The sequence below is a fragment of the Eublepharis macularius genome, chromosome 9, assembly GCF_028583425.1.
Source record: "Eublepharis macularius isolate TG4126 chromosome 9, MPM_Emac_v1.0, whole genome shotgun sequence".
NCBI lineage: Eukaryota > Metazoa > Chordata > Lepidosauria > Squamata > Eublepharidae > Eublepharis > Eublepharis macularius.
The window spans coordinates 44128159-44146556 of record NC_072798.1 but is presented as its reverse complement, the minus strand read 5'-3'; the positions used below and the strand labels follow the sequence as shown (position 1 = coordinate 44146556).

At 43.7% G+C, this 18398-nt stretch overlaps 1 protein-coding gene across 1 annotated transcript in view; it reads left to right on the top strand.

Annotated features, from left to right (window-relative positions):
* Nucleotides 1-18398, top strand: part of UTP20 (UTP20 small subunit processome component) — an 82969-nt gene that overhangs the window by 60804 nt on the left and 3767 nt on the right. Inside the window, exons 44-58 of the mRNA XM_054989036.1 lie at nt 106-207; nt 1674-1841; nt 3124-3290; nt 4108-4249; nt 7349-7465; nt 8655-8825; nt 9181-9309; nt 9897-10007; nt 12423-12502; nt 13947-14016; nt 14558-14740; nt 15701-15832; nt 16294-16426; nt 16608-16804; nt 17298-17369. Of these exons, the coding sequence (XP_054845011.1) occupies nt 106-207; nt 1674-1841; nt 3124-3290; nt 4108-4249; nt 7349-7465; nt 8655-8825; nt 9181-9309; nt 9897-10007; nt 12423-12502; nt 13947-14016; nt 14558-14740; nt 15701-15832; nt 16294-16426; nt 16608-16804; nt 17298-17369 (1974 nt within the window). The remainder of the gene's footprint in view (nt 1-105; nt 208-1673; nt 1842-3123; nt 3291-4107; nt 4250-7348; nt 7466-8654; nt 8826-9180; nt 9310-9896; nt 10008-12422; nt 12503-13946; nt 14017-14557; nt 14741-15700; nt 15833-16293; nt 16427-16607; nt 16805-17297; nt 17370-18398) is intronic.

Sequence of the window (18398 nt, the reverse complement as noted above, 5' to 3'; positions counted from 1 at the left end):
ATGTTCAGCAGATGTAGATGTCATCTCAATCCCATTCAGTAATGTGTCCACGCTATTCTTCCATCGAACAACCAAAAAGTAATTTGATTTCTTCCCCTCGCGTAGGTTCACGTGCTAACGTTCACTGTCCACCTCTTGCTGAAAGGCCTTGCCAGTAACAGGCTTAATGTTGGTGATTTGGATCCCTGCTTAGAACTTATGATTGAAGTAAGTGACTCGAAACTGGCGTTTGTGTACAGTGCCAAGTGCAAAAGGAGTGTTTGTTTTGGAGATGTAAATGCTGGCTGGCGCTTGCAGCTCCAGGTTTCTTAATGCTGGAGGCTATTTTTTGTTTTGGGCTGCATGAGATAATCCTTCATAAGGTGCTCAAACAGGCAATGAGCCATTTTTCAGGATGAAAGGGGGCAGGTGGAATGTCCTCCAGTCCTCAAATTGCAGCCTTTGGTTCAGCCAATTAGGGCCTTAGCTTAGTTTATTATCCTGCCCTCCTCAGGGTGGCACACACTGTGACACTGAGAGATCTCTGTCTTTTGGTGCTACACCTCTGAAGATGCCAGCCACAGCTGCTGGCGAAACGTCAGGAACGTCAGGAACTACAATGCCAAGACCACGGCAATACAGCCCGGAAAACCCACAACAAACATCGTTCTCCGGCCGTGAAAGCCTTCGACAATACATTTAAATACCCTTTTGCATTTAAATGCCCTTTTGCATGTGAAAGATGTCTTCCACTCATGGAAGGGACTGTTCTATGCCTTGTACTGGAACATGGCCTGAGAAAAGTAAAATTAAACCCAAAGACGACCTGCTTGCATAACCTCTGGCACAGGTGGAAGTGTGAAAACTGCTGCAGAGACTACTTAATTATAGCCCTGTGTGAACTTTTGCATAAGTCATTTGCACCAGCAGATATTTTTCTTCCTCTCACAGTTCTTTCAGCCAGCCCTCTGCTCTGGAGTTAATTGAGGTGGGTGGAGATAGTATCTATCTATGCCTTTTTTTTCTTCCCTCCTTCCAAGAAGCTTAGAGTATATGTTTTTTTCCTCTTCTTTTTTATCCTGTCAGGTAGGTTAGGATGAAGCAGTGTAACTAGCCCAGGGTTACCTGGTGAGCTTCATGATGTAGAGAGAATTTGAACTCATATTTACACAGCCCTGGTCTGGCTTTGTAACCATTGCACCACACTGACTATTGATATTTTGTAAAGTCACTGGATATCGTAGTTCATGAGCTTTGGTCAGCTTCATCGGCTGGGGTTTCCATGTCTTCTTCCCCCTCGCTGGTTCTTTTGTTCCTTCAGTGGAGAGAGGTCCAAATTAGAATATTAAACTTTGGTGCTAATGGCTTGTATTCAACCTCACAGTTCCAAACACTCAAGGGTGCCTAAATTTTGGAAAAGGGGGTGAGATTTCTTCTGATTTCCTCCCTCCTGCTTCAGCTCACTGAATCCTTCTAGATTTTCTTCCTGAATGTCTGCGGACCCTCAGGAAAACCGTAAGGGCAAAGTGGGAGGCCCTCAACAGGAATCGGAAGAAATTGCTGCTCTTCTCTTTAAAAAAAATGCCCTCAAGCTTTCAGAATGTGCGTTGGACACAGGCCAATACCATCAGCAGTGGATACTAGAAAATCATAGCTGCTCTGATGTTACTAACTCTTCCATATCTTCTAAAAAGATTTTCAATCAAGAACTATTTGGGGAGGTTGCTGAAGAGAAGGAAGTGAAAGGTATAGTTTCTAAAGCAATGGAAGCTCGCAGAAGCAAGAGTTACGATTCCTATGAAATTCTTGCCAAGTATGTAGGAAAGGACCACGTGACTAAGCTTATTCTTCCATTAAAAGAGGTAAGAGATAATTTTCAGTGGAATGCTAGAGTGTGTTGAGCTGTGGATAAGAGAATCTAATTCTTCTGGTGAACGTATGCTCTCAGGACCCCCTCCCCTTGGCATTACCTTAACAGCGTAGGAGCCCCTACAGTGGGTATCCTTCTCTTGTTGCTCTGGTAGCTCAGAAGTTTGTAGTAATAGTGGAGGAAGTGGGTACGGCCCTTTCCCATGCCAGCATTGTCCCAGTTTCCAGGGACAGAGGAAGGAGCTGGTGTGGGAAAGAGGAGCACTGTGGTCTCATGGTCTAGAGCGCAATGTTTACTGGATTGGCCAGCGGTCCAAAACAAAGCCAAACTTTGGCACCATTTCCAGAAGACCTCCCTCTTGTGCAAAATGCCTCCCTGTCCCACAGCACCTCTCTTTTCTGTATATAAACAGCCTGTGGGCTAATCAACAGTGTTCTTGCATCCATTTCTACCATCATTAACCCTGCCATTGCTTATTCACGGAGATGAGAGGCAGGAAGTTAAGGGGAACCATGTGAAGCATTATTTTCATTTTGGGTTGCAATTGTCCATATGAATCCCTGCTTGCTGCCTTTCACCTTTCGTGAACGAGCCCACTGTGAATTAGTCTATAATATTCCAGTGACAGCTGACAGGGAAGGGTGTTTAATGGGATTGGTGGCCTTCCAGGATTTGGCTGAGGACTGTCAGTTGCTGATCTCTCTGTAAAGATGTTTGTTGATGAAACAACCAGTTGGGTGACTAGAATGAGTTTCCTGTTAGAGAAGGCACAAAGAACGGTCTGTGTCCCAACAGTTCTGGAAACTCTTGTGTGGGGTGGGGGGGGAGTTTCTAATATTATGGAAGCCAGTGCTTTTCTGTTTAGTTATTTAAAACATTTATATGCCACTTCTTCAGAGACCTGCTTGAGGTGGCTCACAAAGCAGAAGGTGGAATGTTTAATCCTGTGCCCTTTCAGAACATGCAGCAGGAGGAGGAGGCAGGCAAAGCATTTATTTGTTTTGTCCTACAGCTCTTCCAAGGTGGACAGGGTTCCCCCTCTCCATTTTGCCCTCACAGTAATCCTGTGAGATAGGTTAATCTGAGAGAGAGAGAGAGAGAGAGAGACTATTCCAAGGTCATCCACTGAAGTTCATGACTGAGCGGGGCTTTGAACTAAGATCTCACCAACCCAACAGTACTTGCCTCCTGTTCCTTCCTTATAACCATATCATAAGGACAAAAAGAAATTGCATGTTTGGACCTGACTGTTAAGGTGATTTTTTGTGATGCAGATTTTAGAAACTACCACAAGTCTAAAGATGTCCCGGAAGGTACATGAGACTCTACGCCGCATTGTGTCTGGATTGATAATGAATACAGCAATGACTGCAGAATGTATTCTTCTTCTCAGCCATGGCCTGATTAGTGAAAATCTGCCATTAATAACAGAGAAAGCAAAGCAAGTATCACAGCTTTTTCTACATAGTCAAGCTTCTTTTCTTTTGCTTGCCTGAGCTACCCCTTTAATTGTTATTTGATACTTATTTAATATATATTGATGAACAGAAGTAAGAGGAATCCTTTTGTTAGTCTCTATAAATATAACCTCTGTTTGGCCATAAAACCCATGGACTTCCCCCTCCCCTTGTACTGTTGTTATTTCCAGTGAAGCCATGTTAAGGCTGGATCACTACTGGGTTACTTTTTCCTAGAGTAATTTTTTTCCAGATCTGCCAGGGCAGTGTATTCAAAACACACAGGCTTGTTTCAGATGCATGAGGCATGCTTCCCTGCTCCCTCCTTTCCTCAGGCACTGGTTCCTTCTCTTGCTTCCTGGTTCACTTGACTGTGCTGTTCAAACTGGGCAAACTGATCTGTGCAAATCATGATTTACCTCTAACTCAGAACCAGAATCCACAATTTGCTCAATTTTGACATCATGGCAAACTATGGTTTGCTGAACCAGGGAGCGAGGAAGGAATTCAGAGCAAACAAAAGGAGGAAGGGGGAGGAGGGTGCAAGCAAGCACAAAGCCCATCCCTCTCGGCAGGGGCGCGGGGGGGGGGGTCAGGTTTCACTGCTGCCACAAAAGCTGCCCTTTGCAAACCATGTAATCCAAAGAAGGCTTACTGAAGTCACTATGATGGCTTTGAAATATGCAGACAGACACATTTTCAAGCATTCATGAAAAATCTGGGCTTGATTTTTTTCTTTCTTTACACACAGTAGCTTAGCAAGTGTTTGCTTTAACTTTACTTATCAATGCTTGTTTTTAGGACAAAAGCCCCAGCTCCTCCAGATCCTCGTTTGCCACCAGAGAGCTGTCTCTTACTTCCACCAACCCCAGTTCGAGGAGGGCAAAAAGCATCAGTCAGCAGCCGAACTAACATGCACATTTTGGTTGAGTCAGGACTGCGGGTAAGAAGCATGCCAGACATTAAAAAGAAGTTTTTTTAGTATAAAATAATAATATAATAATAACATTCCATTTATATGCCGCCCTTCAGGACAACTTAATGCCCACTCAGAGAAGTTTATGCATCTTGCAGATCTGTTCCGCTAGTGAAGGTGCTTCCTTTTGATGGAAGGAGCCTTCTCCAGTCATAATTTTTTAAAATTATTTATTTATTTATAGTCCGCCTTTCTCACTGAGACTCAAGGCACATTATACAGTGTGAGATTAGTACAGTCAATATCAAGGACATTTCACTAAACAATGCCAAATGCAAGTTTACAAAAACATAACATTAGCAAAAAATCCAATACAGAATTGAAGAAATGCTGAAACAGAGCATAAGCAGTTCTAGGACTGACATTAGACAATATAGAACTACCCAGTAGGATCATACTTAAAGCAACAGGTAGTACGTAAGGCAACATAGTGGTGAAGTCTATGGTCCCTGATTCATTAGTGAAGCATCTCTTTGATACCACCTCTCTATAATACATCCCTCCTATCAGAGTAAAAAGCCCTTTTGAATAATTCAGTTTTGCATCGTTTGCAGAAGGCCAGGAGAGTAGGGGCTCTCCTGACCTCCTCAGGCAAGCCAGTAGAAGACAAGCCTGGCAGCTTGTCCTCTACCTGTCAACTCACGACCTAACGGCAATGATCCAAGCAATGGTCACCTGTAGATTAGACTACTGCAACTCGCTCAGTGCAGGGCTTCCCCTAGGCTTGATCCAGAGGCTACAGCTGGTTCAAAATGCAGCTGTGCGAGTGATTGCAAGAGTCCTGATTGGGGAACATATAACACCTATATTACACCAGCTGCATTGGTTACCAGTTGAGTACCGGGTCCAGTTCAAGGTTTTGGTGTTGACCTACATAGCCCTCTGCAGACTGGGCCCAGCATATCTGCGGGACCGCCTCTCCCTATATGTACCCCAGAGGACACCTCATTCTGCAAATAAACAACTTTCGGTGGTCCCTGGCCCAAGGGAGGCTCGCCTGGCCTTGACCAGAGCCAGGGCCTTTTTGGTCCTGGCACCAGCCTGGTGGAACTCTCTGTCTGATGAAACCAGGGCCCAGCGGGATTTATTATCTTTCTGCCGGGCCTGTAAGACAGAGATGTTCCTCCAGGCATATGGCAGAGGCTAGGTTGGGCCCCCTATATATATATGGGCCATGCCTGAAATGCAGTATTTTACCATCGCCATCTTGAGGAGAAGTTTTATTGTATATAGTTGTTATAATTTTACTGTAATGTTTTATCTGTTATAAAGTGTATTTATGTAAACTGGAATGTTGTACTCCACCCTGAGCCCACCTGTGGGGAGGGCGGACTAAAAATCTAATATAATAAATAAAGTTCTATAGGGCAGGGGCCACCACAGAGAATGCACATGTATGGGCAGCTGTTGATTTCGCCCATGTGCAGGCTGGCACCTGAAGGAGACCCTGTTCAGATGAGCAGAGCTGCTGTAGAGGAACATAGGGAGAGAGGTGGCCCCATAGGTATGCCAGACCAAGACCAAGAAGAGCTTTGTAGTATGTGATAGCCAATACCTTGAATTGAGCATGGTAACTGATAAGTAGCCAATGGAGTGACTGCAGAATGGGAGTGATATTCATGCAGGAAACTGGAGGAAGGAGCCTCTTGTAGTGAGATTCATCCCCATTAAATTTTTTTAACAACTAGCTTGGGGGTTGGGGATGAACTGTGCCCTCTTGTCTAGGAGTGTGCACCCAAAAAATATTTGGGTTTCCTGCTTCGGGTTTACCTGATGTGGGAAGACAGTTCGGGATAACCTGAATCCCGAAGCAGCAAACCGCTTCAGGATTCGGGTTTTAAAATGCTTCGATGTGCTCCATAAAGATTTGGGAATCTTTACAGAGAACACTGAAGCTCAAAGCAGCACTTTTCTTGTTGTTTGTTTGTTTATATCCCACTTCCCTCTCCCATTGGCTGAAAAAAGCAGTGGGGTGGGAAGCCAGTTAAAAGCAACACTTTTCTTGCCACGCGGGAAAAGTGTTGCTGCTTTCAGAGCAAATGCCCACTGCTTTTTTCAGCCGATGGGGCCCCTCTTCCCCTTCCCATCAGCTAAAAAAAAGCTGCAGGTGTTTGAAAGCAGCAGCACTTTTTTGTTGCAGCAAGAAAAGTATTACTTTCAAACTTCCCGCCCCACCGCTTTTTTCACTCGATGAGAGGAGAGGTTCCCTCCTTCCCCTCCCATTGGGTGAAAAAAGGGGTGGGGCGGGAAGTTTGAAAACTTCCTTGCTGTTTGCAAATGCAAACAGCTAGAAAAGTGCTACGGCTGCTTTGCCTAAAGTTTCCAGAAGTGATACAAATCGCTTCAGAGAGCTTTGCTTCATGATTCCCAAATCAGCTCAGCAACGCTGGAGCTGATTCAGGAATCCCGAATCTTTCCAAATCGGGCCCAATTTGGGTTAAAAACCTGAATCAGAAACCCGAAGTGCACATCCCGACTCTTGTCTATGATATCCAGGTCCTACTTCACTGTGCAATTTATTCTGTAAAGTGGCTGTGCCATAGGCTGAATCCACACTTACTTGGCACAGCGCTAAGCAGGCGGAGTGAGAGCATCTTTCTGGCGCGTTTTATGACCTCATCGCACCACGAAAGCGGCATCATGGTGCGATGACCTCATAAATTGTGCCAGAAAGATGCTCTCACTCTGCCTGCTTAGCGCTGTGCCGGTGAGTGTGGATTCAGCCATAGTCACCACACATTCTTCATTCTCACATCTGAGGAAGTGAGCATTTTAGAGCAGTGCAGCAGTATTTTTTGATCCTCCTCCAGGTTCCTATTTGAAGCTTATTTTAGGTAGGCAGGGAGGAATGAATTAGCAGCAGCTGAGGTCATGTGTGTGCAAGGACTACATCCACTTGTTCTATCCCTCTGACCCTTTGTCTGCCTCTTAAGTTCTCGTCATATTAAATGACTTCTATAGTTTCTGACTGCTGTAACTTGAAAGTTTCCCCTGTTTTCATTTGAGTGCTGTGATGTTTCTCCATGTATATCCATATTTAATGCCATGGCTTTCTTTGTTATACAGTTGCTCCACATGAGCTTGAAGAGGTCAAAAATAAATTCTTCGGATGGGCATGTTTTAGAAATGCTGGATCCTTTTGTACTACTTCTGATCAGCTGCCTTCAGTCCACTGATGTTAAGGTAGGGTTCTGAAGTTAAGTGGAGCAGCTCTTCTGCACTGAGAAGGCTGAAGTTCTCCTCAGGCTCTTTTATTTTAGCTGCCACTAAGCTAAATAAAGGATTTGGGGAAATGTCCCCTTTTTGCATACTGATTGCTTAGATGCCGAAACAGATATCAGAACAAGCCTGAAGCTGCTGTTGCTGTATGGCAGAATTTAAATATGTTTCCAACCTTATGGCTGCTGAGAAGAGCTCAAAAGATAAAGGCGCTCATACATCACCACTGCGTAACCCTAGTCCTTTTCTCTGCATCTAGAAGTATAAGCACTTCTTTTTAAGGCCTTCAAGTTTTGCATTTAGGCATAGACACTCTTGTGTAAACTGTATGTTAGGCAGCAATAATAAGTCAAAATGGTTGCCATTGCCTCAAAATTGTTGGCCTTACCAGCAATATACATGGAAATGGTGATTGGGAAAAAGATTGGACCATGGGTGTGTGCATGGGAGAAGAACCCAGGCTTCTTAAATGCACGTGTGTCTAGTAATAATTGGCTCACTGCTTGGGTGTTTGTGCCAGAGTACAAAAAGCAGTGTTAAAAGGCTCTTAGAGAACATGACTTTCAGGCAGATTTAAACTTTGGTACCTATAACCATCTGACGTCTCTGAGGTCCATGCAAGTAGATATTCGTTTGTTTGTTTATATCCCACTTTTCTCTCTGGTGAGGACCTAAACCAGTTTACACCATTCTCCCCTCCATTTTATCCTCACAACAACCCTGTGAGCTGGGCTGAGTGTGTGTGACAGGCCCAAGCTTTCATGACAGAGTGGGGATCCAAACTTGAGTCTCCCAGATCCTAGTCTGACACTCTAACCACTGCACAACACTGGCTCTTAAAATTAGAGCATCAAAGCATAGCTCATATCAAGGACTTTGGCAGAGCTGCATTGAAAAAAATAAGTCCAAGACATATTATACAGCAACCTTGCTGAAGCTAAACAGGTCGAGCCCTGGCCGTATTTGGATGGCAGAGCACCTGAGAATCCCAGGGACCCCAGGGGGAGTTCTATGGAAGAAATCAGAAGGTAGATAATAAATAAATCAACGGAAACAGGGTTCCTCTTTTTAAGACAGTCACTTCAGTCAGGGTCTTGCAGCTGCTGCCTAACCTGTTTTGGGCCCAATTTGGCTTTATTTTTTCCTCTTCTAGGTGGTCACTGGTGCTCTTCAGTCCCTTCTGTGGATCTTAAAGTTTCCCCTGCCTGCTGTAGATACAAACATAGAGCAGCTGATCAAGCAGCTATTCCTTCTGCTAAAGGACTTTGCCAGACCGGGAGCAGCTAAAGGCCAGAACTTTCATTTGGTTGTAAACTGTTTCAAAGTAAGTTTTAACCAAAGAGACGGCTAAGGTACTTATCCTCTGGGATGCTCTATCCATCATAAAAACAGTTTGTAGCCACAGTAAATAAAGAACTTTTATCACAGAGACTGGTTAAAACCCTGGAGAAATACGAAAGCTGCGCATTTCCCTCTAAAAGTTTATAGAGATTGGTTGTGTGTGTTGTGCTTTGACATCAGATGTCGTAAGGCTGGGGCTACCACAGAAAAACATTTTCCAGGGGTCTCCACTTATCTTCTAGTTATTGATCTTTGGGAGGAAGCCCCACCTTCTACTTTGAGAACTCTGGCTCTGATAGGGCATCACATGTACATAATTGCACTTGTTTGATTTGCAGTGTGTCTCTCTGCTCGTGAGAAATGTAAAGAGTCACATAACAGACAAGCAACTTCAAGTGTTGCTTGGATATGCAGAAGAAGATATCTATGACTCATTACGACAAACCACTGCCTTTGGGCTCTTAAAGGTATTTTGCTGTAACAAACTTTCTTTTAATATTTATTCCTCAAACTTGAAATGAAACATTTTTTTCATTAGAGCTTCTTGTTAAAGCTGATTGCTGTGCTCTAAATACGGCTTGGATGTATATCTTTTTAATGTGTATCATGAGATTTCAATTGCCTGTGGTTGAGGAGATGATATTCCAAGGGGGAAGGAGAGCTCAGCAAATGAAAGTCATTGTCACTGTTTTAAACACACTCTTTATGGAAGAGGCCCTCCTAGTCCTGACTGCTGTCTTTATACCGTGTGTAATTCTTGTGTGTCCGCTTAAAAATGGAACATTTTCATCTTTTCACATGCATGACAGCTAGCCTGCACATTGTTGACCCAAAGGACACACAGGTCCTCATAGAAGTTCATAGTTGGCTGTCTTAATTTTCTCAGATCCATGGTTGTGATACCTGTGTATCAGATCAATTCCTGGCTTTCCAGAAATATTTCAAGATACATAAAAAATCATGTAAAACCAGTGAAAGAACATAAGCTGTGTTGCACTTGACAAGAGTGAAAAGAAAAATTACCATGTCTCAAATTTCTTTTCATTTTTTCAAGGCTATATTATCCAGGAAACTGATTGTCCCTGAAATTGATGGTGTCATGCAGAAGGTTGCAAACCTTGCCATCACAGGCCAAAGTGAGCAAGTTCGAATCCAGTGCAGACAGGTTTGTAGAAATTAAGGGTTTTCCCTCCTCTTACCTTTATTCCTCCAGCTATCTCTAAAAGCTCCCTTAATGATAATAAAGGTAACAGCAGTGCATATCATTCTCACGCTTACCTCAGATTGCTTGCAAATCGCTTTCTGTCATGACTGAGTGTGTTGCAGAAACTGGTTAAAATACTGCAGTTAACTTAGCATTTACTTAGTTCCAGTTATGTCAATGGGGTTACATTGGTTTACACCCAGATAATCTACTTTAACTTGGTTTGATTTCCAGGCTTCACATAGTTTGTTGTCCATTCTTATGACTGACAGACTATAGTATCCTAAATAAGCAAACCTATGCAAATGTTCGTAATTTGAATAACGTAGATTCCACATTTTGGCCTGAGTTAAATCTGATCATGGTGAGCAAGAAGAACATGTTTGTGTGATGTTGTACGTGCCCAATATCTCATTTAAACTGGACTCTTATCCACTACACGTGCACTGTGACGTTATGCCGGCATGCTAGTGGTGCATTGACGGCCCAGGTGTTTAAGCTGGGCTTATGCAACATCACATGGGTGAGTTCTTCTATCCCACTAGCATCACATTTAAATTGGGCCTGAATTTTTACTGGGAAGACCCAGAGCTCTGTCCATAACACCAATAAACATATTCTACACAATCATGGCATTCTGTACTTTGAGGCTGTCTTCTTTAGTTACCTAAGTCTTCTCCAAAGTGCTTAGTTTGAAATGGAAATAAAACTGAGGCATAGAAGTAAAAGGGCATAAGTATCTTCCTGGAAGTTTAATTTTTATTTGCATTGTACAGCATTAATTTACCCAGTTTAGATGGTGTTCTGGGTTTTGAGAATAAAAGTTTGAGATGATGGTTTACCTTTTAAAACAATCCGAAGCACTGAGACATGTTGGCCCAAAAGATGAGGGAGGGTGAAAGGGAACTAGGAGTAGAAAATTGGATTGAGGAGACAGCCTGAAGCCTTGTAGCTGAGGAGGCAAGACTTGCATGCATGAGGTTCATGCTTAATTCCTGGCAACTTCCATTGAAGGATCTTGGGAAACAGGGCTGAAAAAAAGGCACTACTTGAGATACTGGAGAGTCGCTACCACCCATGATTGACAGCACTAAACAAGGGCATTTGCAACAGCAGAAGCTTTAGGATTGATCTGGCACTGTAGGTGAAGTACTTGAGCCACAGCCACATCCATAAAGGTGTATAGCATCTTGTTGGCACAAGTGGACCTGCAAGCAGAGCTGGGAATTGCTTCAGCATTTTATGGGCATGGCTGGAAGCCAGTTTCAGCTGCTTCTCATTTAAAATACGTTTGCACACTTGACTGGCAGGTATCAATCTTAGGTATTTAACTTTTCTAGCATCTTTCCTATGTTATAACTTTATTATCTGAGATTCAAAAATGACAGCGACATCATAATTACTTGAACTGGTTCACTGGAGTGTATGGAACATTTACAGATTCCCTTAGAAGCAGCGGCTGTAGGAAGCTCTTAGAGTAACTGCCAGTACCTGGCTGCCTAGCACAGTAGGTTTCAGTGCAGGGGTTGGGAATTCTGGGTGGGTGAACTAGCAGGTGGCCACAGAAGGCCACCTGCTAGTTCATTGTACATTGTCAAGCTTGCCAGTGCTTGTTCCTTTTGGGAACAACCTGAAGCTCTAGGGCATGTATGTAAAGAGCAAGGATTTCATGCCTCCTGGCTCTGTTTGTATGTGTGTTGAGAGGAGCAGCAGGATGAAGAGGTGAGGTCACCGGGGGGGGGGGAGGGTTCCTCTGGGATTCTGACCATTGGCTTGTTCCTCACTTTGTTACATTTCCTCATGCTTGCCTTTGGTTTCCTAACTCTGGTCCTGGCTTTGACTCTAATAAGGTCATAATTTGGCTCCGCCTCTTCCTGTCACTTGACTTTGATGACCCATCCTTACAGCTGAGAGAATCCTCCATGCCACAGCCTGGGAGTTAAAGGAGGGTCCTGCCTGTGGAAGGGTTGAAGACTGCTGTTGTAATATACTCTCTTGGCAGTGCAAAGTGAAAGCTTCTGACTCACTGTTGAAGAGAGGTGCTTCCCTGCTACGTTGTTGTAATTTAGACAGCTATCTAGAGATGTTTGTCTTTTGCAGCAGGCTGTGTACGCTGAAAAACTTACTTGTGGAGGCTGGTGCAGCATGGTGGTTAAAAGAATGACCTGTGATCTGGGAATTCATTGGTTCAAATGTTGCCTCAGCCGTAAAGTAATTTGGTGGTGCTAGGCAAGCCACATGCTTTCTCACCACTGGCCTACCTTGTAGGGTTCTTGTACAAATTATAACAAAATGGTGTGTGTGTGTGTGTGTGTGTGTGTATAAAACAAAGTTTTACATATTTACTTTTTTTTCTGTTTTCTTTCCTCCCACCAGATTTATCTGAAATATATTGTTGATTATCCCCTTGGTAAAAAATTGAAACCCAACTTAGAGTACATCTTTGCTCAGCTCAAGTAAGTTCACAGAGATCGTTGAATGGGGCTCTTCTTCTGACCATGTGTTATTTGTGATCATGCAGGTCCAAAACCACAAAATAAAGTCTCAGAAATATTGGAAGCAAATTCTTAAAAACTGAGTATTGTTTTCTTTGCTTCTATATAAACAAATGGAGACATTTGGGTTGGATCCAAAGTTCGATTTCAGAAGGTATTTCCATCTTCAGAATGGAAGTTTCCTGTCTTCCCCCCTTCCACTGTAGCCCTCTGAGGTCTCCAAAATGCTGCTCTTGGGAGGAAAGGGGGCCCATAAGGACAGTATGAGGGACAAACTGGGCTTCTGCAGTGAAAGAGGAAAAAGGGTGGTAGAAACTGGATCCAACCCCATGTATTATGGCCAGGGACCACTTCCTTCATTTCTTCCTGGTCCTGTTTGCCTTGGGTACCTGCCACCACCAAATGTATAGGCACCAATCCTCACAAGCTGTTTGGAAACTGGTGAACTTCTGACCATGCACAAAGAGCTAGCAAATGGATGAGCTGTTAGGCCAGTGGGTGAGGACACCTTTTGACACAGCTTTGTTCTTAACCAAAGAAAGATCTTTATTGTGCTACATTAGCATATAAAATACAGAGAGCATCCAACATGCAAGAAGGTATATCACACTAAGACTAGCACCTAAATATGAAAAGAAAATTAGTAATGTCTAGCCACAGCACTTGAGAGTTACTAAGGTTACCTTAGCATCCTTCAGAAGGAAGCACATCTTGTAGAGAATCAGGGGTTAGAGACAAACCAGTCTCCTGCCTCCTTCCTCTGGTTCCCAGATGAAGAACAACAAACCAAAGGACTGCAGTTCTTTTGAAACCCTTCTTCAGAAAGGTGGATTCCCTTCCCTCCTCCTGAGTTAGGACCAGCCTCCCTCCAGGCTCCACAGAATCCCCAAACCTTAGTCAGGTCACCCATGGAGCCCAGGCTTTATGATGCTGCCAAACAGCTAGGAAAATACCCATTTCTTTATATCTAAAGGCCCACTTGCTATCTCTTTAGCATGACATCATGAGCTCTGCAAAGATTTCCTCATCTACTTGATTCTGTGCATCAAGATTCATTCCATCCTATCGACAGAACTTTCTGTAGGTGCAAACGAAAACATGAGTATGGTTTTTGCTGCACCCACCTCTTCTCCTTTGTAAATGTCTGCAGGAGACCTTTTGTCTCCTGTGAGCTTCTTGTATCATAGTTATGAGAGAAGCTGTGTGTTTAACGTTTCCTTCAATGTCACTATTAAACAGACAGGAGGATCCTTTCAAGGTCATGTGTTGACAATTCAGTTAACAAGGATAGCAAAGTATTTTAAGAAAACATGAGTCTTGCATTGTGCATTGATTATCTGGGGTGAAAGTTGCTATTTTTGACTGTTCTTGAAGATGCTAACCACATTTCACTATCTCACCACAGTTACGAATATGAGACAGGAAGAGACTCTGCATTGGAAATGATTGCTTCCATCTTTGAAATGTTCCCTCAGGTAATAATGCTTTTAAACTTGAACCTACACATGTAGTATTTACTTCGGAGTCATTTGAATTGAACTTGGCAAGGCTGACTTTTGAGTAAACCTGTATTATAGGCTTTAAGTATGAATTATGCTGTAGGGGTGAGGGGATTTGGTTGATTGATTACATGGAATAAGAGCAGTTCTTTATTAAATCATACGTGCAGCATTACAGTTGAGCTCTCTCAGCTCATTTGTAGAGGATGAAAGTTTATATTCTCAAGCCCTGATCCTTGGCTTGATACCTTTGGCTTATGAGTTGTGAGGCCCAGCCTCCTCCATTTCTGCTTCAGCCTTGGCAGCCCTAATCATTTATGGTTGCAGTCTTGGACATACATCCTTGGATCCCATTGAACTCAGTGAGATTCTCTTCCACCCCCCGCCGCCCCCCCACAAAGGGACTGGCCACCCAAAGATCACAGATATTATCAGTGTGAGAGGGAGGGGATTTTTAACATCTCCCCACCCCCACATCTGTCTCTGCCCTTATTTCCATGGTTTTTCCCTCCTTCAGGGTTTATTGCATCAGTATTGTGGACTGTTCTTTGTGCCACTTTGTATGATGATAGTCAATGATGACTCAGCCAAGTGTAAGAAGATGGCAGCCCTGGCAATCAAATCCCTGCTTTGCAAGATTAACCCTGCAAACCGAGACCTGATGTTCTCGCTGGTTGCCTCATGGTTCAAGAGCAAGAAGGTACTGTTTTTTGGCCCTTTGTCTTATCGGGGGGAATTATATCTGCTCACGTCCTCAGCCTGTGCTAGTTGTCTTCAGGCAGTTTTTTTCTGACTCACTGCAAGGTTGGTTCCGGGTTTTGGAGGTGCTCGGCCCCCTCTTAAGCACAGCTACAACACATATAGCGATGGAGTAACTGGCTGCTCCCAGTCATTGCTTTTTGATTGCCCACCCAGGTGAATGACCAACCGCTGTTCCTTCTAGCTGCCTCTTCCTCCTAGCAGCCATGGCTGGGAACACTGCCGCCTGCCCTTTGACTGTCTAGCAGAGAAGGTGGGAGAGGAGAAGCCATCACCCTCTCCTGTGGTGGGGCCATGTGTGCAGGAGGGCAGAGGAGGAATGGGAAGGTCCAGTGTTTTTTTGGGGGGGGTCACTCTATTTATCCAGAGGAAAGAGGACAGGTTGTGATAGGGATGCTGCTGACCAGCCACAGGTTTTTTTACAGCTTGCTTAGTCATGCCAACCTCTGACACTGGCCATAAAGTGTTGCCTAGAGAAGCCCTGACTGCTGCAGCAGGGACCTGTGGCTCTTCCACGTCTGGCTCATTTTTGGATTACCACACTTTTCCTTCCCACAAATGCAGCCCCCTCCTCCCAATTGTCTGCCGACCCACCTAACAGGCATGCCATCACCCATAGCATGGGATGTACTAGACCGGGTTTGGCATACGGGTTGCTGTTAAAAGTTACTGCCTCATGCACAGATTTTTATGGTTTTAATGTTTTAATCTAACTAATATATTTAATGGATTTTAATGTGATTTTTTAATTGTTGTTACCCACTCTGAGCCCACTTGCGGGGAGAGTGGGTTATAAATTTAATGAAATAAATAAACACACACATACCAATATTAAATTGTGTTAGCTGCGAGCTGTGTGTTTTTTAATCCTCCACTAATGAAATATTGTCTTTATTGACAGAGTGTGCACAAGAGGCTAGCTGCTCACACGTGTGGCGTGTTTGCTGAAGCTGAGGGAGTGGAATTTGAAAAAAGACTTGGAACGCTTCTCCCAGTTATGGAGAGAGAAATACATCCTTCACATTTTGAAGATGTAAGTCATGTAACTGGTGATGATGTTTGTAGGAAAGAGGAGGAAAGTGGAAGTGAATCTAATAAAATGAGGCCCAGTGGAGGGGGGATTTGTTACTTTGACCAACTTAAGAAAAAACTTCCCATCTGTTCAAGAAAGGAGGCTAGTAAAGAAATCTCACTAAGTGTTCTGTGATGCATCATTTTGCAGAGAAGAGGAAAAGTACTTAGATTGCAAAACCCTCGTTACATGCTTAATTTTGTGATGAAACTCTATGAATAGATCTGTGCTCCTCATAGTTTTCCAAAACTGATGATGGATATTAGGAGGGAAGATGATGTGTAGCTTTTTGCTATTCAGGGTTTCCAGTACATTTTATAGCCATTTGTGTCTGTAGAACTGCAGATTAAGTAATATTTGTTTCTTTATGGCAGCTGGATTCCTGACTATCATTTCTTAACAAAGTTTTTTGTGTTTTAAAGGTTACAGATGAGACTGAAGAGAAGGCTGCGGACCGATTGCTGTTCAGTTTTCTTAACTTGCTCTTTAAACTGATCAAAGAGTGCAACATTCTTGAATTAAATAAACATAATAAAATTCTGAACGACATTTGGGGTAAGGGTTGAAAGTTCCTGTTGTAGTATTGCTGTTGAGATTATTAGCATTCCCATGTATTTCATGAAAAGTCACTGTTTGCTTGGACAAAAACTGTATTGCATAAAATGAACTTCTTATCCATAGTCTCGTATGTGACTGGTTGCAGTTTAAATATATGCTGTATCTCTCCCTTCTGCAGGACATGTCCAGTCCCATTTATGGTTCCCTCACAGTTGGGTGTGGCTGACCTCTGCTCAGATTTTCGGGTTGTTGTTTGCTTCCCACAAGCCAGAAGAACTTGTTAGTAAATGGAGCAAAAGAAATCTGGAGCAGAGCCAAGGAGCTGCTAGGGGGCCATCTGCCATCAACTTCTTAACAGAAGGACTAGACACAAAGGTTAGCATTACTCTCTCACACGGCTCCTCTGGTTTGCTGCAAATTTCAGTCGCCAATAGGTGGCAGAAACACACATTAGTTTCCAGATCATTTGCCACGTGCAGTTGACTACTAATTGTGTTTTTTCTGCTTTGGAGAGCAGATTATTCACACAGCAAGGCCAGCATAGTTCATTACTGTATTTCCTATATTCCACCATTCAGTGATGGTTGCAAGAAACAATGCAGTGTTCTTGTATTGCAGTTTCAGATGAAGCTCCTTCTATTGAGTCAGGTCATTGGCCTATCAAGGTCAGTATTGTCAAATTTTCTCCTGCGTCTTAGGTAGAGGTCTTCTGCATCACCTACTATCTGATCTGATCCTTGTGCCTGGAGATTCTGGAAACTGACTCTTGGACCCTCATGCATGTCAAGGAGATGCTCTAGCACTGAGCCACAGGCCCTCCTCTTCTTGTATGCTTAGGAAAGATCATCACTGTCTTTTCTTTTTACAGATGAAAACACTTGCTTTAGCCTTCTGCCACCAACTGAAGTCCAAATTTCTGGATCCTTCTGTTGGAGAACAGGTGAGTGGATCTAAGCAAGATTATTGTGCATTCCAAAATGGGTTGGAATAATTCAGAATTGACAGAGACAGCTCCAAGGCATTTTAATGCCCAAGGCACAACATTCACATGGCACCCCCGTGGTGGTAAGAACAGAGTAATAAACTAAATATTTGATCATTTGCTGCCTTTTATTTGTACTCCAAAACATCTGTTCCCTGAGGTGGGCCAGTTCATCTTGCCTAATGTTAGGGCTAGCCTTACTGTATGTGTATATAAGATAGCACTAGTACAGAGATATATACTATGGTTGTTGTGGGTTTTCCGGGCTGTATTGCCGTGGTCTTGGCATCGTAGTGTCTGACGTTTCGCCAGCAGCTGTGGCTGGCATCTTCAGAGGTGTAGCACCAAAAGACAGAGATCTCTCAGTGTCACTGTGACACTGAGAGATCTCTGTCTTTTGGTGCTACACCTCTGAAGATGCCAGCCACAGCTGCTGGCGAAACATCACTGTGACACTGAGAGATCTCTGTCTTTTGGTGCTACACCTCTGAAGATGCCAGCCACAGCTGCTGGCGAAACATCACTGTGACACTGAGAGATCTCTGTCTTTTGGTGCTACACCTCTGAAGATGCCAGCCACAGCTGCTGGCGAAACATCACTGTGACACTGAGAGATCTCTGTCTTTTGGTGCTACACCTCTGAAGATGCCAGCCACAGCTGCTGGCGAAACATCACTGTGACACTGAGAGATCTCTGTCTTTTGGTGCTACACCTCTGAAGATGCCAGCCACAGCTGCTGGCGAAACATCACTGTGACACTGAGAGATCTCTGTCTTTTGGTGCTACACCTCTGAAGATGCCAGCCACAGCTGCTGGCGAAACGTCAGGCACTACGATGCCAAGACCACGGCAATACAGCCCGGAAAACCCACAACAACCATCGTTCTCCGGCCGTGAAAGCCTTCGACAATACAGAGATATATACTGTTTACTGTATACCCACATTCTGTGAGAAGTACTAGATTCTTCTGGTTTGAGAGTTGCTT